Source organism: Cinclus cinclus, chromosome 6 (genome assembly GCF_963662255.1).
Source record: "Cinclus cinclus chromosome 6, bCinCin1.1, whole genome shotgun sequence".
NCBI lineage: Eukaryota > Metazoa > Chordata > Aves > Passeriformes > Cinclidae > Cinclus > Cinclus cinclus.
The window spans coordinates 48915959-48940741 of NC_085051.1; the positions used below are offsets into that span (position 1 = coordinate 48915959).

The following is a 24783-nucleotide window of genomic DNA, read 5'->3' on the forward strand; positions in this document are numbered from 1 at the left end:
GTAAAATGCCTTTCACAGGAGGTGATTCAAATACTGTAAGGAAAAAATCTGTTGTCTTTGAACCTAATAGTTACAGTGGCATATACAAAAAACTAAATGGAGCTGTGTTATACCACAGAGCAAAAATATGTGAAATAATCATTCTGATCAATGAGCATACATTTCTACGCAGGTTATGAGGTTTTTTTTATTAATATAGTTTAAGTAATGACCAATGAAAATATGACTGAATTATAAATCTTGTTGATAAATTGCTGTGAATTTGAAGGGAGGAAATTATTTGTAGTAGTTTTTGCTAAGTTAATAAACTGTCTTTACTCTGGATACTAAACTGTACTTAAAAAAAAAAGTTTAAATTTTTTTTTTTTATAATTTAGGTCTTGCTATCACAGATGAAATTTTGCTGAGTAAGGCAGAGTGGTCCAAACTTTTTGAAGCTCCAAACTTCTTTCAGAAGTACAAGTATGTATTTTATGGCATGGCAGAATATTTTAAGTTTATCAGTTGAACTACCTCATAATGCTCTGTAGCACAGGATCATAAATATACATACATTAGAGTTCCAGAAAGTGTTTTGTAAGGATTTTTCTGTAGTGTGGGAAAAATACATTCCTCTCTTTTGGAAAGTATATAATCACCTCAGGTACTTTTTTGTGTCTTAAACCTGTATTCTAGAAACCAGTTTGTCCCTGACCAGGTATTTAGCATGTTGCCAGTTAACTCTAGAATTGGTATGCTACCAGTAACATTGAAGAAGTGTAATCTGGTTTGACTAATAGAAATGTTCTTTAGTCCTGTCCATAAGCATTCTAAAAATGGGTCTTCCCAAGAAAAGAGATGTTAAAACAACTTATTTTGAAGGTCAGTACTTAAGATGAATAAGTACTTGAAACTGTGTGTTTTCTTCTGTCAATATAGTCAACAGTTTACTCTGATAATAAAATATATTTTTGCAATTGTGTTGACTAACTACCAGTTGTACTAGTTACTACTAGATTTTTTTCATTAAAGCTTAAGGCTCTTGGAACTTTATTAACTCACACCTAGCTTTTCTAATTTTGTAATGTCTCTGAGGGAAATACTGAAATTCACACTTCACACTTTTAGGGTTTCTAGTAATATGCTTGCGGGGCAGAAGGTTGTTAAATGTATATGGACTTGCTGAAAGTTGTATTTTTATAATAAATATGGATTATTAAAATATGGACTACATCATCTTTGCCCTCAGTTGAAATTGGAGACCCATTTTTCTTGAATCAAGAACAAATATATTTTGCACTTGTTTGTGTTGGGTGGTTGGTTGGTTTTGTACTAATCTAAACAAGATTGAAATATACAGTTCCCCCATTAAAAGAGACTGATGACCTTCATAATGTGTCTGTGTTTTGTTTCTATACCTTTTGCATGATAAAAGCTTTAAGATATTTGGATGGCTTTTATGTTGTTCATTTGAGCTTAAGATTGAAAATTTTTTATGAAACACTGTTAAATTAGATTACCTTTTGAAGTAAAAAATGGGCTTCAGATAAATCAGTTTCTGTTCAAGAGGTTGGTAATAAGTTCCCTAGTACATTTTCTATGTTTCTTTCAAAAGTGGAAAAAAATAGGAAGCATATAATGTCATTTGAAATATCCATTTTAATGCAGGTTTTTTGGTGTACCAGCTTAAGCCATTTTACCCCAGGTGTAATAATAAAAGCTTCTCTTGCTCAACAGTATATATCCAGGTTTTCTATTTTGCACAAGATGTCTTCACTCTAATTTTATTTCTTAAGTGTGAAATGATATTATGGAGCCTGCTTTAATTTAAATTACTCAGGATTTTCTCTGTTTTCCCTTAGTAGGATACTTTTACAGTTTGGGTTAGTAGTCTTTACAAAGTAAATAATTCTATGCAGTCGTCTGTATGCAGTAAATATGACTCTCTTGGTCAGATCTCCATCTAAAAGAGATAGTTTGAAAAATTTTTTTCCCTTCTTCACACTCTTCTCCTGTTTAAATTGTAGATGCCTTGGCATGTTCTGCTGAAATTCATAGGAGTGTGTAATGCCCTGCCAGATAAGAGAACATCTGATCCTTGCTCTGAGACAAATGCTTTTAATCTCTGAAAGCATAGCTTCATTTATCTATCACTCTCAATGGCAATTAGTTGCTGAATATCTGTTGTTCATAAGCACTTTTGACTTGCTGTTTGTGTTTAAAATAAACCTCAGTGTTGTGTGACTAAGGAAATCTAGAGGGTACTGCATACCTGCGTAGAGTAGGAGCAGATTAGAAATGAGGAAAATTAGGAAATCTGCTTTTAGTTACTTTTTTTTCCCCCTTTCTTTTTAAATGTCCGCAATTACTTGGAATTAGGGAGTTGCAATATGTATTATCTACCCTTTGTATAGTCTTAAATTTTTGGAAAGGGAAAGCAACAACAAAGAACACATAGATACAGTGTTTTAAAGGGAAATGACAAGAATTTCAAATGGATAAGAGTTTGAAGTGTTGCATGAGAAATGAAATTTTATAGGTTAAGAGCAGGAGAGCAGTGTTTTGAGAGAAATAGCGCTCATTTAATGAGCTCTAGAATATTCTTTCTATGTCGTTAAAAGAGGTAATTCTGCTAAGTAAGTAGAATATAAATACACCTTTTAAAAAGGTGGTTTACATTCTTGGCTTCATAGAACTTTACTGAATTCAAGTATACTTCCCAGACAGGTATTAAAGAAAAATGGAAATTAACATGTTCGGGTGCTCTCAGTTGGTGTTTTTGGTATTTTGGGGTTTTGTTTTGTTTTTCCCCTAAAAAGTAATATGACTCTTAATTTGGGTATTTTTTTTTAGAAATACTTGTGTTAATGATGTATTGCAATTCCATACAATCTACTTGAGGTTATTTTTATGAAAAGAATGCTGAAAGGAAGACAGTGAGAAAACATCCAAGCCCTCAAAGAAACAGAATCCCAAACTGATGTACTTCAGAATAATACCCAGAATCTAAAAGTCACTATTGAGAGGCAGAAGCTTAAGCCAAGACCATTTTTTTTCTTTATAATGAAGTGATAGATACTTCTGAATTACACATATGCTTTGTGAATGAGGCACTCACAAAAAATCTTGCCTTAGCAAAATTTAGCAGTGAGACCTTGGACTCGTAAAACCAAGGGAATCTTAATTTTTAACATAAATTATTAAGATTTACTGAAAATGATAGTAGGAAATTTTTAGAAAATAATTCCCTCTCAGCAGCAACAGCTGGTAGGTGAGTGAGGAGAAGCTGGATCCTTTTTTCTTTTTCAGTGAACACTACCTGAGCAAAAATAGTTAGTCAACACTTATTTTTTCATAATTAAGACTTAAGGATTTTTCCTAGGTGCTTACCAGTTAGTTGAAGGTTTTAAATATAGCCAAATTACTTTTTTTTTAATAGTTCTTCAGAAGTTTGTTTCACAGGGATGCTTTTAATAAATAGCTGGAAAATTGGTTTCTTCTAGTATTTGTGGGTTTGAAATTTAACTTTTTCAATTCAGACAGGGTTAAAAATATCAAAAAGCTTAAACTTTGTGCCCATTGAATGAAACATTCTGCAAGTGTGCAGTGTATGTAATGTAGAAATCTTACTGAAAGTGTAGTGCTCCTTAGAGTAGACCGATATTAGGGAATTAATGACTTCTCATACAGAATTGAAGGCTTGTTATTATCTTTTCCCATAACATTTTCTTGTGAAAGCAGTTAATACTGTCAAAAATGCAAAATGAATAGGTAATTTTTTCTCTGTATTGTTCAGAAAGGGAAGAAGTTTCTCCAGTTTTGTTCCTTGCAGTTCTCTTGTTTCATTGGCATTCTGACTGGAATCAGAGAATTGTAGCATGTAGCAGGATTTTGGCTCTTCCCGCCTGAAGATAAACAAAGAAACATGTAGTTGCTAATTTGATCTGTTGATTTGGATTTACTGTTGTGATTTGAAGGCCTGTGGTACCAGAGGACTCTACTGTAGTTTTCCAGTGTCATTGACCTTGCTTTCCTCTTCATGAGCTGTATGCTAGGGAGTTGGCTCTTGTGTTACTGCTGTTCTTTAAATCCTGCTCTGAAGGCTTGCCATACCTGTATAGCATAGTGTGGCATTGAATGACTTGGGATGTTAACGACTTCCCAGCTGAGCTGCTGAAAAACCTGCCTGTAAATGTGAGATTGCCTCAGCACCCTCATTAGGAACTCAAGTTAAAAGTACTCTTTTCCCATTCTGCTGTCTTTGGGCTTCTTTGTTTCAAATACTGTTCCTGTTTTGTATACTGTCTCTTTGAAATCTACTTAGAGTGGTTATACACTGAATATCCTGGAAAATAATTGAGAGTTTAAGAATTGTCGTCAGAGGAAACATTCCTTATGAAATATCTGATAAGTGTATTCCGAGAATTCCAAAATGCAGATGTAATTTTTTTAAGCCACATTTCAGTGTTACTTTGGATTTTGAACAAATGTGTATGTGCTAACCACTCTTCTCACTATTCAGAAATAATGTTGCAACTAAGACAGCTGACATGTAAAGGTAGTTGTGATCAACTTTTCTCTTGATTTGTAGTCAGTTAAATCCCTGATCTCAGGTAGTGAAATATTTCAACTGGTGCTACATTCCTAACCTTTTATTAAGGATACTGGTATTACAGTGGAATTGCAAATGGCCCTGAACTCCAAAATGTTTTGAAGTCTGTTAGTCATACACTTGGGATATAGCCCCTTTTTCTAATTAACAGAGCTTAATTTAATGTAAGGTATATATTTAAGATAATAATCTGTATTTTACAATGTAGAGTTTACTGCAAAGTTTTAATATTAAGGTTTGAATGTCTAGTTTTAGAAATACATATAGAATAGCATATTGTCTTTATCTCCAAAGGCATTATATTGTACTTCTAGCAAGTGCACCGACAGAAAAACAGCGACTAGAATGGTGAGTAATCCTTGAGATTAAAAAAAAAAAACAAAACCAGAGCAACCCCTCCCACCAAAGAACAAAAACACTACCTTCTTTCCCCCCCACCATCAACCCTGGACACAAGGGAGTATCTAGTCTATCATGTGTCATCTTAATGAATGAAAGTGGAGCTTCAGCATTTCAAAATTAAATGGATAAAGATTGTAGAGTTCTGCAAAAAACAGTAAAAATTAAAAACTGGGGAGTGAAGGCTGTTGATTGAATTTTTCCTTAACAGCAGTATCAGGTTTTGCTTTACAATTGCCTTGTGCACTTTTTTTAATAAGCAGTGTGAGGAGGTATGTTTTCAGTCACTTGAAAGGCTGTTTCTCCAAACAAAAATTCCCTTTTCCCATGTTTGTGCTCTCTTTTTTGAGTGAAATTTTAAGATTGGCAGGTACTGGGGATTTCTTCACCTCTAAAATTCATCACCTGGAGACAAAAGAATATTGGATAAATATGCAGTGGTTCTTTCAACTGCCTTTTACTTGATGTGTAATGTCTTGTATTTAATTCCATTTGTAAATCAGGCCGCAGAGAGAGCTGCAGGGCATTCCTAAGCTTCCCTTGTCAGCTTTTGTAATGCATTAACTGAAATTATTGATCTGAATTAATCTGATGCGCACTAGTTCATTAGTAGTCTCAAGTTCTTAGTATAAGGAGAATGTTGAGGATTTTATACTGATATATGATGTTAGATTCTTCTACTATTTCCAGTTAATGAGATCTTGCTAATAAATGACATTTATACAGGGTGGGCTTGGTGGAATCAAAAATCCGTATTCTAGTTGGAAACCTGGAGAAGAACGAATTCATTACACTGGCTCATGTGAATCCACAGTCATTCCCAGCACCCAAGGAGAATCCTGACAAGTAAGCAAACATATTTTCTTCATTTATTAGGGAGAAGCCAATTTAACTGAAGTACAATCTCATTAATAAATAAATGGGCATTTTTATAGGATCTTAAAAGGATTAATTTTTAATGACAGCACCTAAAGGCAAACAAATGATCCTCAGCTCTTCTTAAGTCCTATTTGTGAAATTAGGTGCTCTCTAATTCTGTATAAGAATGTCTATAAATCAGAAAATAAGGGGAAATGTATTTTTGTTAATAAATGTATTTAATTGCATAATTTCCTGTCAACCTGTATAATTTACTGCTACTTAGCTAATGCTGTTTTAATTATGAAGAAGCGCTGAGAATCTGGGAGAACATGAGGCACTGTAGGACAGAGCTCTTGAGTAACGAAGTTAATTTAATGTTATAAAATTGAGCAGTTGGGATGAATATCATCGAAATCATAATGACTGTGGTTAGAATTTGTCAGGTTGTGGAAACAGTGGAGAGAATATCAAGTGCTTCAGATTGTTGAGGATCTTAAATGTTTTTTGACTTTTTCCTCCCCCACTCAAAACAGCGATTGCAGGTGTGTGGGGGCTGAAAACTCTTTTAAGGCTTTATTTCAAGATAGCATTGTAATTAATTTGTAAGGAATCATATTTTTGTGTGAGAATGGGAGAGAAATTTGTCCGTACTGGGATATGTGAGAATCCTCGTTAGCCTTGCACAGGGTCTTTTCCACACATGTACTGCTTCACGTACAGTATGGGGCCACTTTTGTTTAAGTGTTATATAATTGTTACATGTATGTTCTGAGTAAAATTGGTCTAAAACAGGCAGTACTTCCTCAGCACCATTTTAGGGTATAGCTACAGCTGCCTGCATAATCAAGAGGCTCCAGTTAGCTCTTATTTCAGAGGACTTGATGCAGGCAACACATCCAGTAAAGGTTGTATTCCCAGTGTATACAAAGTACATTCTTTCACCATCCCATGTGAAGGAGAGCTGTCAAATGGAGGGTTTTAACTGAAAACTGCAGTTTGTAATCAGTTACAGCTTAGAAAATAGAACGTTGAGGACACATGTAGGTGGCAAAATGGAAGTTAACTCATTGGGTAATAGATTCTAATTATATTCAGTGCCTTTATAGTTGCTGTGGCTAGTTGAGAACAGGTTAGTCTCCTGCTAGTAGCTATATGAGAGAATCTATATGGGAGCACAGTTGAATGGAGTAATCTACTGATGATCTTAGTTCATTTGCTGGAGGTAAATGTGTGGTGTTTTATGACCTTTATATTGTTAATGAAAAAGGAATATTGTTAGTCAGCTTTGGCTTTTGCCTTTCTATGTCCGGTTTCCTGTTGCTACTGGAGCTGAAAAGTACAACTGCTGTTTATTGCAACAAATAACTTAGTAAGATATTTATTTCTGTCAGCATTATGTGACTTTTTAACATAAATTTTTCCAGGGAAGAATACCGTACAATGTGGGTGATTGGGTTGGTGTTTAAGAAAACTGAAAACTCTGAAAATTTAAGTGTTGATCTTACCTACGACATTCAGTCTTTTACAGACACAGGTGAGTTTTGCTTTCTAGGTGTTCTGGTATTAATAAACTTGTTGAATTTACTGACTTTGCTCAAAACGTAGTCCTAATTCATAATACTCATAATGTTAATAGAATTGTATCTACATAGATGGTTTCACCTGAGGAGTTAGGGGTTTTATTTAATGAAAAACACTTTCAATGAGGGTTAATGCTCCTAAACCCTTCAGACTAAGCACTTTCACTTTGTTCTCATTAAAAGTGATAAAAACTATACACAGATCTAGCAGATCTCACTAAAAGTGTTGTACATTATTTTGTTACCTTCATTAAGCAGATTAATTAGTTATCCTATGTGAGCAAGCAAGCTTAACCTCAATTTTGAGTGTAGTTGAAATATCTTGTTACTTGGTGGAACTAAATTTATCAGTGGGTTAACACCACATCTTTTACTCCGTGATGTTTCATGCTAGATAATTGATTCAGTAACCTGTACTTTCATGTCCCACACTCAGTGGAAGAGAGCTTTTTGACTTTCTGGTGTTTACTTTTCGATTCACAGAAATACCTTAGTACACACATAGGAAATTTTGTAAGTAAAGAATTGGTAATGGCTGTGGAGTGTGACATCCGATTATCAGGAACAGTAGCTTTGACAGATTTATCTAATAAATTTATAAATTGTGATTTTTTTTAAACAAGCAACTGTTGAGGCTCAAGTATTCTGTGATTACAGGCTTGAAGGAATAAGTTCAAGTGTTACCTAATGCAGTTGTGGTCTCAGAATTTCTGAGACTCAGTCTGAGGAAGCAAGGGAATTGAACACCTTGACCCCCCCCCCCCCCCCTTTCCACCTCACACCTGCGAATGCATAAATATATAGGCATATTTATAAATTATGCCAAGGTTTCAAGTTGTTTATTGTCATGTATAGCTGCAGAGGGGCATGTTTTTCTTGATAGTTGAAGTATTTCTTGTAATTATTAGTGATGAAAGTATAGTAACTATAGGAACATCATTCTAACTTTTGAGAATTTAGAAAAGACAATGCCTTGACTGCTGCTTTGAAGGAGTGAAGGAATTCAGAAGTTAGTTTCTCAGGTCTTTCATTGTTTATAAACAGATATTTCAGTAGTATACTTGTCATAGATTTTTGATATGAAAAGACTAAAACTTGCACTTGGAATTTTTGATGTGGTTTATTTACACTATGTATCCTGAAGTTTGTCTAAATATATGCACTTATATTATTATATAGTAGTAGCATTTCATCAAGATCCTTACGAACTGTGATGCAGAGTTTTTGATTTATGAATATGCTTCCAGAAGTAACAATCTAGTCAACAATTTCTGTTTGTGTGTTATGGGTTTTTTTGGTTATCTGAAATTAGTGTGTGTCTGCCTTCACTGTTTTTAGTGCATCCTAAAGACTTCTTTGCCCTATCTTTTGGAAAAGATCCTAAGCTTCTATCAAAAGTAACTATTTTCCACGATGAAATTAAAGAATAGCTTGCTTTTTAGTGGGAGCAAGGGGAGGAAGAGACATGAAGAGTGATCTAGGTTTTCCTTGTATGGAAACTTTGAGACCTAATGTCAGGAATATGGAATGCTTTAACCATGTCTGGTTTCATTGAACGTGCTTCTACTTTAGCTACTTTATAATGTTTTACAGAGAGGCTTTATGAGTTTCTTCAATACCAAGTAGTGTGGTACTCACTTTAATACTCAGTCTTCATTGAGGTCTTTTTGTTCCTCTCTCTTAACATCTTTTTAATTGCCTGTTCCCAGCCTATTCAATGAGATTCCCTCATGTTTATAGAGTAGACAATGAATAAGGGAGTTACCTCTTGAATTTTTGTATTTGAGCTACAGAACCATTTTTAATTCATACATCTCTTCCAGCTTTTGTTCAATGTTGTGGAGACAGTCAGTGTGAAAGAATTCCTTGTTTAGCATCCTAGGTTCCAGCACAGTTCTTGTACTAGCGCTTACCAAGGTGTCTTACAAGAAGCAGATGTTCTGAGGTGAAGAGAAATAACTTGTTATACTAGACAAACTTAAAAGAAACAAAAACCAACCAACCAAAACCACCAAAAAGACTGTACAAAATAAATAAATAAAAAAACCCAACCCATACAAAACCCAAAGCAACAAAAAAATCCAACAAAACCAGAAAAAATCCGAACATAAATTACTTTTGTATAAAAATGCAGTGGTGTGTGAGTTGCCAGAGTAATTTTAATACATTAGGTGGTATAAGAGCACTTAACTCCTGAATTAAAACCCATTTGTTTCAGAAGCTGGATAAATAAAATCACCTGCAAAGAAAATGATTTTATGTAAATGCCATAATTCTTAGGAGGAAATTTTATTTCTATCTTTAGTCCCTTTGAGACAAAAGGAAGCGTTTGCTTCAGAGCTCTTACAGTTAAAACTTGTTAAAAATACAGAGAACTGTGCAGATGCAAGACATTTTTCTTGGAAAAACAGGTCACCTGTTTTCAAACTAATGTTTGTGTTTGTATTATCAGTGCTGGCATGGTAGGCAGTTCCCTTTCTTCCTCCAGAGCAAGGAAACATTATTCTTTTTCTTGAGGGTAATAAGTGCTCTGAAATGCAAAATGTTTCTGCCTGGGCAAGTAAGTGGACTTTGCCGAATGCTTCAGTATGTCTTCATGTTATTCTAATTTTGTAGTTTATAGGCAAGCAATAAACAGCAAGATGTTTGAGATGGATATGAAGATTGCTGCAAGGCATGTGAAACGTAGGCAACTTCATCAACTGCTACCTAATCACGTGCTTCAGAAAAAGAAAAAGGTAAACTTCCCAATTGTTTGAGAGCAATGAAAATGCTGTTGCTCTCAAGTTTTTGATTTTTTGATTTACTAATTTAGGTTTACTTAGATTTTTCAGTTTACTAATCACATTTTGAGATACTAATTTTATCTGTAAATGATCTCATTTGAGTGTAGCAGTATTATTAGGAACACTAAATCTAATACATTTCTCAGAATATCAGCAAAGTGGATAGTCTTTTGTCTGACTGGATAGTTTACCTGTGGCCATATGAGAATGGTAGCATTAATTTTTAATAAAGATGCTGCATTGGATTATTGTTTAATTTTGGTGGAGACAGGAAAAATGGGTGGAACTCTGATTTGAACAATTCAGGCTGTTTTAAAATCCCTGCTGCTTTGTATTAGCTTTATCTGAGAGCAGTACAGGTTTGCTTGGATTTTTTCATAGCTAAGCCTCCGCTACATATTCTATTTTAAGTATAGTTGAATAGCACGCTGTATTTCTATAGCTGCTTTATATTGAATGCTGTTTGAAGTACTAGGAAGTGTTTATTGACATCAAGTGTAGATCTGATTCAGAGAACAATGTAAATATACATCTCTTAAAGTAGTAGTACTGTGTCAGAAAAGGGTTTCTCTTCTCCATGGACTAGGTTCAAATCCTCTTTAAACTCTTTATGTGCATCAGTTTTTGATGTACATTGGTTAATTTAAAGTTCATGTAAGTATTTCAAAGTCCACAAGACCAAGGAAATTTGAAATGAAGCTGAAAATAAAGTCGTTAAACACAATAACAGTTTGAACAGTTTGTTTTTGGACATGGTTGATTCAGACAAATCTGTACCAGAGTTGTGAATATGAAAATGTAATTGCTTGTAGTGAGAGGATAGTGAATTATTTACATGTAAAAGGATTTGAAAATTGTCCATTTTAGTTCGCATTTTGAAATAACTTGAATTTCTGTTGATTTTTAAAGCTTTAATTAGCCTAACAGAATTTTCCTTTGCCTTGTGGCTTGCAGCACTCGACAGAAGGTATCAGGTTGACAGCTCTGAATGACAGCAGCCTAGACTTGTCTATGGACAGTGATAACAGCACGTCTGTGCCTTCGCCTACCAGTGCTATGAAGACAAGTCCATTGAACAGTTCCGGAAGTTCTCAGGGGTAATGAAGACTTTCAGTCTTGTTGCTGCTCTCTCTACCTGAATTACTTGTGTTAAACACATGGCAAATACTGCACACATGTGATACCACTGTTACCAAGGTGGGAATATTCCAAATTGGATGGAGATTGTAAACACTCTTATTTCAGTTTAAGCACTAGAGCAAAATTTGGGGGATAGGGAGCATGGCACTGGACTTGAGACGAGGAATTATAAAGTCGGGTAAAAATGCTTAGAAAAACGCAACGATAGAAAAACTTGGGCCCTGCAGGAGGAGGCTATGAGAAGTAGTGAGCAGATAGTTTTGAGGGTGAAGAAGTATTTTGTGAGTTTTGGATCCAAGTGTGAGACAGTAGAAAGGTTTAGATTTTCTGTCTGGGAAATCAGTAATGCTGCTGCTGTTAGTGATGATACTTATGCAAATTAAGCTTAGGAACATAATTTCCCACTGTTGTTTCAAAGTGTATATATTAACGTTTTCTTAATACTATTTGTATTAAGTCTTTTCCTGCCTTAACTCAAGGTTAACTTAAGTTTGCCCCAATAAATGAGTGCACTCTCTTCTTTGAGGAGTCTCATATTTGTCTCTTTGATACACGTGGAAGTTTATCGTCAATCTCTTAGAGTTAAGCAGTATTACACATATATTATAGGATGTTGTGTAGGGTGAAATACTGAACTTAGTCTTTTTGACAAATGGTTTTTTAGTTAGTCTTCCTTGGGAAATGGTTAACAGTAGCTGATGCTGCTATGTGTGCTATTGAAATAAGTCTGTGTTAACCTAGGATGTCACAGATGAAGTGGAAATTGCCCTTGGCTGATTTTAGGCACACAGTACTTCTCAATTTCTTGAAGATGAACCAGGGACCATTTTTGTGGATGGTCACTTGAAGCCCCAGACTTTTGTTCAGGATGATTTTAGGCTGAAATCATGATTGTAAAAGTGTGTGTAAATTAAAAACAAACTTTTTGTTCTTGTCCTACGCTAGTTCTGTTTCATCCTGCAGTAAATAGTTGGTGTTTTCCTGTGCACATTATTTGGATGGACACTGCCTTAATTTTTGCCTGTCTTTCAAATACAGTATTTTCCTGGTCTCAAAGCTGTCATAGAGTGATTTAAATTAAATGTTTGAAATAGCTTCCATTGCTTGAGTTTGATAGTAGATTGCCAATGCTCACTTTTACCATTTTACTGACATAAGTTCTGCTCTGTAATGTAGGTAAAATTCCAGCTGTGATTACTGGTAACACCTATGATGTGATGAAAGGCAGATCATGTAAAACCATAACTTTACTAATGTCTTCATAGCATTTAATAATTTTTCTCTTTTTAGCAGAAGCAGTCCTGCGCCAGCTGTAACAGCATCATCTGTGACCAACACACAGGCTTCTGAAGTCACTGTGCCACAAATAAATTCCAGTGAAAGCTCAGGGGGTAAGGAAAATGGCATAGCATATTGTTTCTGTTGAATTTTTGGTAATGTTTATGTGGCAGTTTTTCTTCCAGCTTGAGTCTTCTAGTCTTTACTTAATACATGCTGTAATGTATTCTCCTTCATACACATAGTTCAGTAATGTATTAAGGATTCAGAAAATCACAGAGGAACATTGGCTGTGATGTTAATTTCTTTTATTATTAGAGATTTTTATTTGCCATTTGCAATAGCAGCAGTGTTCTAATGACCTAATGTAGGTCTGTAGTTTGGTTAGCTAAATGAGGAAAAAACTATCTAAAGCTGGAAGAACAATTTTTATTTTTAATTTATTTTTTAGTTAAACTCAAGGTGGTTCTGTACTGTATGTACAGTATTGTGATTTGTGAGAATGCAAAAGAGTTAGATGCAAGCAGAAACACATGTTCCTTATGTGTGTTCAGACATGTCCCACTGTATGTGCTGACTTTATCCACCATTTTCTGCAAGAAAAAGTACACTTTGCTTAAAAAGAATTTAAAAATTCGACACTCTAGTCCAAGAATAAAAGCATCTTGTGCAAATCATCTCTTAGAATCAGCTACTCTTCTTTTTTGATGGAGCTTTAGCTGTGTACAAGGAGCAAGTCAGAAATAGATGGAAAAGGGGAGTGACTGGTTAGCCTTTCAAAATGAAATCTCTCATTTCACTCTTGATGTGTGGCATGGTTTAGTCTTACTTCTCTCTGATTTTTATCATGTCACAGGTGCATCAATGTGAGTAAGTTTGTCCATGAGCACTAAATGGAGCTTAAATGGTGTGACTGTTTTTTTGAATTTGGAAGCATATCAGAAGTTGTTCATTCTTATATTTTGGTTAATCAAAATGTTAATCACCAGATAGTTGTTAATGAAAAATTTCCTCAATGTATTTTTTCTCATCCTGGAGCATCTCCCTATGTGCGCTTGTTGGTTTGAGGTAGGCAATTGATGAGATAGAGCTTTGTCATATGGAGCATTTTTCAGAAGGATATATATGATATAAATTCTTTATTTGATGCTCTGTGATGACTTCATACTTGTCACTGGGTAATCTAAGCCTAAGAAGTGATAAACTTCATTTTTGAGTGAAAAAGGGAGTATCAGGTTGCTCTTCGATTTGATTTAATGCAGTCTTGGCAATGCATGTATATGACCAAGTACAGAAGCAGTAAAATTTCTTCAGGTCTCACAACTACTACAGCCATGTTATACAGAGCTCTGTCTGGGCTCATATAGCCTGCCTTAAGCAGGGTTAATTAGGCTAAGCAGAGTATCATTGCCATGGATACCCTGTGTCTGGTACAGGAATTCTTTCTCAGGGTCATGTGTAAAGGGCTTGAAATGGACCTAAAAGATCATCTAACCCCAACCCCTCCTGTAATGGGCAGGGATACTTCCCACTAGACCAGTCTGTTCAAGGCCTTAACTGACCTGGCTTTGAACGCTGCCAGGGTCAGAGCATCTAAAACCTCCCTAGACAACCTGTTACAGTGTCCCATTACATCCCACAAAATAATTTCTTCCTAATGCCTAAGCCAGACTTCCCCTCTTTCAGTTTGAACCCATTGTTCTTTGTCCTATCGCTGCAGTTGCTGACAAAGAAACCCTCTTTGGCTCCCCTGTAGGCTCCCTGCAGGTACTGGAAGGTTGCTGTGAGTTCTGCATGTGACCTTTTCTTCTCCAGGCTGACCAGCCCAAATTTTCTCAGCCTGTCTTTATAGGGGAGGTGCTCCAGTCCTCTTATCAGCCTTATGGCCTCCTCTGGACTTGCTCCAACAGTTCCATGCCCTTCATATATTGGGGACACCAGAACTGTACACGGCACTCCAGGTGGGGTCTCACAAGAGCAGAGCAGAGGGGGAAAATCCCCTCCCTCGACCTGCTGCCCACACTCCTTTGGCTGCAATCCAGGACACATTTGGCTTTCTGGGCTGTGAGCACGTTTGCCAGCTCATGTTGAGTTTTTCATCAACCACCGCCCCCAAGTCTTTCTCCTCAGGGCTGCTCTCAGTCACTTCTCTGCCCAGCCTGTGGGTGTGCCTGGGATTGCCAAAACCCAGCCACAGGACTTTGCACTCACTCTACTGAACTTAAAGAGGTTTGCATTGACCCTCTTGTCCAGCCTGTCCAGGTTCCTCTGGATGGCATCCCGTCCCTCCAGTGTGTCAGCTGCACCACTCAGCCTGGTGTCATCAGTGAACTTGCTGAGGGTGCAGTCAAGCTCAGGAATGAGCTTGAAACTAAACTGTGCAGTGTGTGCACACTTGCTGTTCCAAACATGATGCTTACACCATTAACTGTACCACTTCCTTGATGCCTGCTTGATGTCAGGGATTTTGACTAGAGACCAAAAATACCAGTTACTGAACTGAAATGATTATGTCAACTCCTCTTGTTGAAGATCTTTAAATTATTTGTCCATAGGTACTTCAAATGAAAGCATTCCTCAAACTGCCACACAGCCAGCCATTTCTCCACCACCAAAGCCTACCATCTCTAGAATTGTTCCCTCAGCGTATCTATTAAACCCATCACCAAGAAGTTCAGGAAATGTTGCAACAAAAATGCCTAGCCCTGTCGCAGCAGTGAAAAGGACATCTTCTCCCAATAAAGAAGAGTCTCCTAAGAAAATTAAAATTGAAGAGGTATTTGAGATTTTGAGATCATACCATAGCACTGTTCAAAACTTTGAATATTCATTTCACCCAGAGTGCTGATTCTCATATTCCAAGTTTCAGATATTTCCTATTCTGATTGCATTGCTGCTTGATGTTATCAGCTTGCCAAGGTGTTAGTATTTTTATGTTGTTTATGCTGATCATGTGATGCACAAACTACATTAGCACAAACGCTTAGAATCTAAATTCTTATCTTAAAAGTAATTATTTTGATAAGCCTATAATATGCTAAGTCTTACAACTAATTCTGTTCTTTAAAACCCTTTGATCTTACTTTCTTGTTGATATTTTGAAAATACGATTTTATGATTTGTGATAGTTTCTGTGTTTGCTTTTCAGCAGGATGAAATAAGTGAAGATACTAGCTGTATAGATTTGAATGAACATGAAAAAATGGAAGCTAAGGTATCTATGCCTAGACTATATAATTTTGTGGATATTAATGGGGAAAATTACTGTGTTTCTCTCTAGGAATGACAGTGTGTCTATATCTAGACTCTCCAGTAAATATATCAAAATGATATCTTTTTTTTTTAAGTGTTTATGTCAGTATTGATGAATTGGAGCCCACTGCCTGCTGCCATGTGAAGTTGAACCTGAATCCAGTCACATAGGACTGTCATTTCTTTGGTGGTCATTCACATGGTATTATGCATGGTGAAAAAATTAGTCATGATATTTATATTTCAGTTTGTTAAATTAGATCAAGGTTATGTCAATATGCCATGTTTTTCCTGTATCCCAAACCTGATGTGTTAATTAGTGGAAGAAGAATTGTCCTATATATTCTCCTTGGAGTTTACACATTGGGCTGAGAATCCTAAAGGCAGCCACTTTGTTCACTTTGTAGGTAAAGGATGTTCAAGTGGTAGTAAGCAGATCCTCTCTGGCATTGAAATTACTGTGTTAAGTTACAGCATACTGTTAGGGAACTTTGGAGATTCAATGTGCCCCTCCAGTATCTTGTAATTAAGAGACAATTTTTCTGCTTAGTGGTGAACAGAAAGGGTGACAGACTTTTTTTATTTAGCCTTATGATAACAGCTCTCCATTTGGCATTTTGCAGTTTTTATGGGGCACATTCTGTTGTCTCTTGAATATACTGGAAATTATGCTTATGTTTAAAGTTAAATGTAAGTTCTTTGGTTTATAGCTTCAGCGCCCTTAAGCAAGGAATTGTATCTTGTTAGGCAGTCACCTTGCAATGTCTCTGAACTTCAGATAGGTGAGGGCAGAAATAGATGCAAGCACTTAATCCTCGTTTCAAAATTAGATCCAATGCACACAGATAATTATAAAAGACATAGGTAATCCTGTTAGTTTTTATTGGCAGGCTCCTCTAAGACTTTGTCCTTAATATTTATGGAAGAAAATGGTGGAATTAAATTTCTGAAATTAGCATAAACATTGCTTTTTTAGGGTGTGTTTACTATATGGTACACTTTGGACTAGCAGACTGTTGTTATTAAAATGAGAACATGCCATTGTCTTGCTTTAGTCCTGTAGTCACACTGTTGTACCTGAAAATCAGTCTCTTGACACTCATGTACTCATTCAGAAAGCTGATTCAACCCATTAAAGCAGCAGCAAAAGTTTGCTGGCAGAATGGCAGAAGCTGTGGAAAAGCTGTTGAATTTTTAAGCAAATGCTGTAGCTTTTCATATGATCTTCTTTGATAATACAATGCCTTTAGTGAGTTAAATGATTCATAATGTTTTGCTATAGGATTCTGTATAAAAGGTGTTAATTGGTTAAACAAGTGACAACTGATGAGTGATATATCTTGTGTTAATGTCAAATCCCTAATAAGTGAAACATTCTCCAGTGTGGCGATTCCTGCATCGTAAAAGCAAGTGTGTCAGTGCAGCAAGCGCTGATGACTGCATTTTTTCTTCTGCTCTATATGCACAATGTAAAGCATTTTGGAGTTCTAGGTGTTCTATGTAAGTAGCTCATTGGAAGTGGTGTAATTGTGGTTATGCTTTTGATTTCTTTTCAGGAGCAAATTGAGACAGAAGTGAATGTTAATTCTCAAACAGAAACTCTTCAGACAACTTCTCTGCAAGCTCCTCAGGTACTGTTTTTAGTAATATTTCCATGCAATGTGTTTGTGTGCTAATCTGTGGTGAAAGAATTGAAACTGGAATGACTCCAGATGTTAAAAATAATTATATAATTTTAAATATAAATCCATTGTATGGAAAGCTACTTGTTGTTACTGTCACAATTTTTGTGTTTTAGATGGTCATTGATCTTATTGAATGTGCATTGTAGCTAAACATGTATGGCTTGCCATACAAACTGACCGAAGCTGGATTCGCTCTTCTGAATTGTGCCTTCAAAGTAAGGGGCTCAGTTTATTCCTTTGTGCTTTGCACATCACCGAATAATCCTTTCTAACAAGGAAACAAATGCTTTAAATAGCTGCTGCTCAAAGATACATAGGTAGAGGTTGAGGATGTCTGAAATGCAAATTCAGATTCTAGTATTTTGTACGAGAGTCAAGTTGTGAGCTTGTCACTCCTTAGCCAGTTGGTGTTAGCAGTCCTTTGGAAAACAGTAAGAATTCTGATCCATTCACTTAATTTTTTGTTCCTAGTATTGTAACAACTTTTAGAGAGCACATCTGCTTTTTAGTAGCATTTTTAAGCTTCTCTTAGTGCTCTACTGATTAAAATATCACTATCAAGCACTTTATGCACACTTGAATCATTAATGTATGTGTAGTGAATTTGTTGGTTGAAAATGGAGATTGTTGTAGTAGTAATAATGGTATTTCTTACTGGACATTTTGAACTGTATAAGCAGTACTGAATAAAGATAGCAAAATTGATTGGAAAACACTGTAGACACTATATGGACTTTCTAAACTGCTTCAGTAAAGTTTTTAGATCATTTAGTAAGTGCATCAATTTTATTTTGTCTGTTGTTGTGAGGGATAATATAAAGCTTTGTAGCTTTTTTACAGATTGTGTGGTTGTTACTTTAGCAAAAGTAATCTGGAAACTACAAAGGATGGTGAGCCTTCTCTGTCATTTTTCAGTGTTCTTGTTGGCTTTAACACACTGCCCATATTGCAGAAAATAGAAACATGTCGAACTGCAAATCAGCATCAACTAGGTTACTCGGGGCAGGGGTGATGCAAGGTGCAGAGCTATTTTGCCCTGGGTCCTTGCTACTTTGAGCTTTGCTACTGAGGTGTTAACTTGATTGATTCATTTTTAATAAAGCAGCAATTAAGAGCAGTCATTTTAATGCAGTTTTCCCCATGTATGAAATGTACATTATATAAATTTTTAACATTTACAATGTAAAAAAAATATTTTATGAGAAATTATGTGATGTACTGCATAATAATTGGGTTATTGGGATGGCAAATAATGTGCCACAGTGGAAGTGAAAATACTTAAAAAAACCCACCCACCCACCCCAACCTTAGAGGCATATATGGCAAGTGAGAAATGAATCTTGGGAGCATTTCTTTTCTGTGTTTTCCCTGTTTGTTTTAGATATAATTTTGCTGAATGGTATTTAAGTGAGAAAAGAATGTTCAGATTATTGTCAAGGTGGAATTCTTAACACATTTATTCAGTACCTTTTTAGAGTTTGTTATACTTTTTGTTCATGTAAATTTGAGCCAATATGAAAAATTGGAAATTTGACTGTAGAGTTTTTCAGCAGTCTGGAATGTAAATTTCTGAAGACGCACGCTTTGGATCGGGAACTTGTCTTCATCAGTTGTCTGTAAGGGCAAAGACTGAACACTGAATTGACATTTTTAAATACTAAACATGTAGATCAGATAGTAGATGTGACTGATCAAGCACCTGTATTATGTGGATGTTTTACCATAATGCAGTTATTAGTACGTCCAGCTTTGTCCGCAGCACTTGCTAATTTCTTGCAGTTGTCAGAAAAGGAAAAACACACAAAGTTTCTAGCAGAAATTTTCCATAGTGAAGACTCTGTAGGCAAAGGAAATACCTGTTTTTCTCTTCATAATCTGCAGTTATCTTCATATATTCCTAAAAAGTCTTCTAAAGATCGTTGTTTCAAAAGTTAATGCCAATTACTACAATACTTTTCTTTTTATACTTTATGAAGTCAAAATGCAACTAAACTTATTTTCTTTTCAGAAAACACCCAGTACAGACCTTTCAGATATCCCTGCTCTTCCTGCAAATCCTATTCCTGTTATCAAGAATTCAATAAAATTGAGATTGAACCGGTAAAAACCACCTCAGGGGTCCATAAACAGTATCTGCCAACTCAACCTGTTGTCTTCTAATGCTAGAAAAAAAAGGAGAACGGAGGGTGCAAGACTAGAACATAATCGCAAATGGATTTAGGTATATGTTGTGCACTTCCCTTTCTGGACTCGAGCCGCCGCTTGATTGGAAGTCCAGGTTAGTATGTGAAGCCAGGAGTACAATTAATGTGTTAGCAACAGTTACATTAAATATTTCGAAGGATTACTGCCTTTAAAAACATGGAACACTATTTGTAGCCATATTTGACATTCTGATTGAATTTGTTTGATGCATTGTTTCAAAATTGAGATAAAACTGGCATAAGAATCCCTTAAATGCACTTTTATGTACTTTTTTATTGGAGTATGACTAATTTTAGATCTTTAGCTGATAAAATTTCATTTTATTGAAGAGTCTCTTCAATAGTAGTAAGTTGCAAATTGGATGACATTCTGTCATATGCTATACATTGAAAATAAAGTGTATAGTATGTTTAGTTCAACTGCCATCAAGCAGCAGTAAGTCTTAAAAATGTAATGTCAAATCTTGGAGTCATAAGACACAAGTTGAGGAAGTAATTGGGAAGTTTTGGTATTGGTGGGACACGATTAAGATGTGGTCTACTTTTATTTATAGGATTGTTTTAAGGTGCATACAAATCAGCAATCAAACAGTAAATTTTCTTTTGAGCTAATTGAACTCCTTATTCCCTTTTTTTATCCTTTCATTTCTTGGGAAAAACTTTTTCGTTTAATGTTGCGGGTTTTTGGTTGGTTTTTAAAAATTATATTTTCAGCTTGTGTGCACCGTATAGAACAGTAGTTATTTATACAAAATAAAAACAAGCCGTGTATGCATTTGGGTTCCCCCCTGCCCCTTACCTAGTTGTAATACCTTGTGGCCTCTAGGCACAAATTCAAAATTCGTCCCATGACTAAAGTGTTCAGATAAATATTGTGTGCCTGTGAAATACACCACCTGTCTTGATGGCCTTTGAATCACTAAATATGATCTTTGTACACTCCATAAAGGTCCCATAAGCATTAAAAAGCTTAAAATTTTAAATAAAGGCAAAAAGATTTTTCCCTAAGAATTTTAACCTTTTTATTTTTAGGTAGTTCATCACAAACAGTTTTACATACTGAACAACACCAAAATTTTAAAAATCATATTTCTAGCAAGCACTTGACATCTAGTAAGCTCTCTTACTCCTATTTTTTGTTCTTGTAGTCGTATTAAAAAAAGTAACAGCTTTTTCTTTTGAAAGAACTGAAGCTCTCATGGGAAAGAACAGCAGTATTTGAGGAACATGAGGGATACCAACAGTAATACCAGATGTAGATAACAAACTTCATGTTACTATTACTTAAGTCTGAAATATGTGGGATGTCAAATCATACTTCCCATACTTTGATTAGCATGTTTTATGAACTCCCTTCTCCCATTGTGCTCCATCCTATTACACATGCATCTTTCATGTTACAAGTTAAATTACTTACACTCTTCCCCTTATCCTTCTAAATTAATTCTCCAAAGTCAGAGTGTAGCTTATCTTTTACTTAGGCTGTGCAGTAACTGAAGGGTTTTTTTTTTTTTTGCCATTTGTCTAAGATGTCTAGTATACAATATTTCTCTTTTCCTTGCCCTGTGCAGCCTGCTGTCGTCCACCCCCCAAAGAAGGTTATATCTTAACAGTTGAAGTGTACAAGCTGTCTGTGTATTTTGTGTAGCTATGGAGTTTAGATCGAAATTGCCAGGCACAAATTTAGTCTTGTCATTTTGTTTACACATCGGAAAAATCTTTTTCATTTTATTAAACGTTTCATGTAACTGCACCCAAGTTTTGCCAAGCTGGAAACTTGGAACCTTTCTGTATAGTGACTTTTTAATTCTAGTTCTCATAACCTGGAGATCAGACTGTTGCTTTCGCATGATGTACGTAGTGTCTCATGACTGGAGTTTGCTTTGTTTTATAGTATCTGTACTCCTTGTATTTTTCAAGAGCTATTTTGTAAACAGATGATGTATTTCTCCATTGAAAACACAATAAAAAACAGCACAATCCCATGGTTGTCTGATTTTTCTGAATGTACTAAATTTGTTTTAATTTCTTAATTCTTACTTAGCTCTTAAATTTTCTGCTAAGGCAAAATACGGTATTGCCTAAAGGAGATATAGTAAATAATGCTTATTTAGTGAGCATTCTTTTATGTTCGCTATAGGAAGTGGAAATAACACAGAAGGATGTTGGGTTCTAGCTATTACAGGGAAAGTTTGTGAATTGTGCAGTGTTTTGGCAGGGGCAGAGTTGCCAAAAACACATTTTAAGGACATCCATTCCACCTCTCCATCCTAAATTCTTAAAAGTGCACAAAACTAGAAGAAACATGTGCCTAAACAATTTGGGGTTACACTATTTTCTGCAAAAATTTGAACGTCATTTTTTAAAAACACTGGCTGTAAGAGTTTTGGCACCTCAGGCTTTTCTTGTAAGTGCCTATTCCTTATGTCAGCAGATGGCACTATTTCTCTTCTTGTTAAGTAGTTTAAACGTGTCCTGAAAAAAAAGTAAAAATGGCAAGTAGCTGTGCATCACTTGATTGATGTTTGTATCAGCATGAGCCCAATCCTCCAAATGCTTGATGTGAGAAACTTTAATAAGTAGTCTCCTTTTGACTAAAATTTCTTTAACTGCTAAAATCACTGATGATTATGGTCTTCATATTATAATTGCTCTGCCTAAAACAATAAACCTTTCTGTTGTATGTATTTTTCACAGCATGCAATTGCTTGTCTTATTTAAAACTGATTCATCATTTTTATATGCTTCCCATCACATCTCCCTTTCATCACAGCTGATGATATTTATGTCTTTAATTCATTTATTTTCTCTGACCAATAAAAATCTGCTAGTAGATACATAGATTTCTGTCCAGTGTTTTTCAGGCTACTGGCAGTAGGTTTCAGTAGCTCGTTTTTCTGAGTTGTCCATCATGAACCTCCTGAATTAAGTTCACTGACTCATAAGGATCTGCAAACAAGAAGCTGAAAATTACTGTTGTAGCCAAAATAATTGACATTAATAAGCTGTGGTTTAACAGATGGCTTCAGACATACTGATTGGAATCAGACATTTTAATTGATGAGTTCTAGCTAAAGTTGTGCTTCCTTGCTTCCTTGTAGGTAGTATGTGTGCATGCCACTTCTTACTAAATGCAATTCTTAGTGCATTTCTTAGTTTTGGTGGGGGTTTTCTTTGTTTTGGGTTTTTCTTAAACTGAATTTTTTTAAAACTTGAAGCTATAAGTATATGGTAGCTGAGTATTAATATCAATTGTTAGTAAATGTACCTTAATGGGAGAATGAATTTTATCAACAGTAAAAGATGAAACGGTTCTTCAGCATCTAGAATAACCAAAAGTGATTCAGCATAGCAAGAACACACGATATTGATTCTGAGTCAGAACCTATACTTAAGTGCACAAAAAAGCACTGTGATACTTACTGAGGACGCAGAATATGTTTATCCTCATAATAGATATTATTTTGAAGTTGTGTGCATTTCTACAAAAGGTATTTTGCATGTTGTAGTGATATTGGCATCATTTGTTAGTTTATGAACACACTAGTCAAGTACCTTTGCTATGATTAATCTCTCTGCCATCATTGTGACTGAATAATACCAAATTTCATCACTTACTATGCAGGTCTTGATGGTACAGTCAGAAGTGTCTGAAAGCACATATTAGCTGAATAATTAGTAGGTTCTCTTTTCTTTCGAATCCAGTATTCATATTGGAAAAATGTCAGTAATGCATACAGATCAGTAAACTGAGTTTAGTTTAATAATCATAGTAAAGTGTCTGCTCAGTAGAAACAAACCATCTTGGTTTTGTTGGTAGAGCAGATGCACTTTGATGGATCTACAAAGTTCAGACTAATAATTTGAAATATCTACAAACATCAATCAGCTAATACTGTCAGCAAAAGAATGCAAACTTTAATATTAAACTTCAGAGGGCATGTTTTATGATAAAGATAATATGGTGAACCACTGCTGGATATTCCATCTGTGTTTTGGATATTTAAAGTAAGGATTTTTAAAAATAAAGTTTAGGTTTATTTTTATTGTTCTAGCTAAATTCTGGAATGTTGTCTTTAGGTTTTTCTGCCTTCCACACTTAATTATGAATTATATTAATGACTTAACCGGATCACAGGTCTTATCAGCAAATCTGGATAGCTTGATTGCCTTAGTATTTTTATGGTCTATTCTATTTATGGTCTATGCAATGTTTAAAGTAAATGAAGAATGAGAAATGTCCTACAAACTGTATTAAAGTCAAATTTAAGGGTATAGTAATGGTTGGGGAAAAATATTTTATGGTACGTGTAGATGTTATTAAACTTTGGTTTTCTAATAAGTTACTGTCTCTAAATAAGAGCTAGAATCCATGCATGTAATGGGAAAGGATAAAGAAGAATATTATTATTGATGTAAGGTGATAAAAGTCCCAGCTTATTAGGTAAGAAAATCTGCATTTATTTATTTAAGAAACTAGCTAATGCATTTAAACTGCCCCATGATGATTGTGGCCCAAACAGATACTGGATGGCTTACAAGTACAAATGCCCTTTTTGCTTTCCTATCTAAGATCTATCTAGCATTCCTGTTTTCTGTTTGTAGAAGTTAATCTGCCTGAATGAGGTTACTTAAGTAAATTCTTGCACGCCTAAAGTCTACACTTCTGGAGGTTTTTTCTGTGGCACTTGCTTCAGTTAGACATAAAGCAGATAGAATTATTAAAGTTGAAAATGGAATGTTGGGTCAAGTACTCTTTATTGATGGGGCACTTCAAATGGCATAAATGTAAAACTGGAGGCAAGGTGGGCAGTCCTTGATGTTTGAGAAGCAACTTCCTTGTCTCCCCATCTCTCCCCAAATAGAAATTTGATTCTTAAGTAAATACAATAAATATGATGCTTTTTGAAAGAGCATGGAAGAGTTGTGCTACATCTTCTGCTCCGGCATTCCCCACCCTGTGCCCTGAGCTGTGTCTCGTGCCGTGTGCTTCCAGAAATCTGGCAT

At 35.4% G+C, this 24783-nt stretch overlaps 1 protein-coding gene across 15 annotated transcripts in view; it reads left to right on the top strand.

Annotated features, from left to right (window-relative positions):
- PAPOLA (poly(A) polymerase alpha) overlaps positions 1-21761 on the top strand; it is a 43478-nt gene extending 21717 nt beyond the window's left edge. For 3 of the 15 annotated variants that reach the window (XM_062495533.1, XM_062495536.1, XM_062495538.1), the window contains 12 exons: positions 378-462; positions 4886-4939; positions 5717-5836; positions 7276-7385; positions 10048-10169; positions 11172-11314; positions 12648-12748; positions 15191-15411; positions 15784-15849; positions 17444-17518; positions 17719-17787; positions 18402-21761. In XM_062495533.1, coding sequence (XP_062351517.1) covers positions 378-462; positions 4886-4939; positions 5717-5836; positions 7276-7385; positions 10048-10169; positions 11172-11314; positions 12648-12748; positions 15191-15411; positions 15784-15849; positions 17444-17518; positions 17719-17787; positions 18402-18584 — 1349 coding nt within the window. In that variant the 3' untranslated portion in view covers positions 18585-21761. Of the gene's footprint in view, positions 1-377; positions 463-4885; positions 4940-5716; positions 5837-7275; positions 7386-10047; positions 10170-11171; positions 11315-12647; positions 12749-15190; positions 15412-15783; positions 15850-15982; positions 16011-17443; positions 17519-17685; positions 17788-18401 lie in introns of those variants that run through there. The other 12 variants (XM_062495537.1, XM_062495534.1, XM_062495535.1 and 9 more) reach the window with 12 other exon arrangements.
- The last annotated feature ends 3022 nt before the right edge of the window (positions 21762-24783 follow it).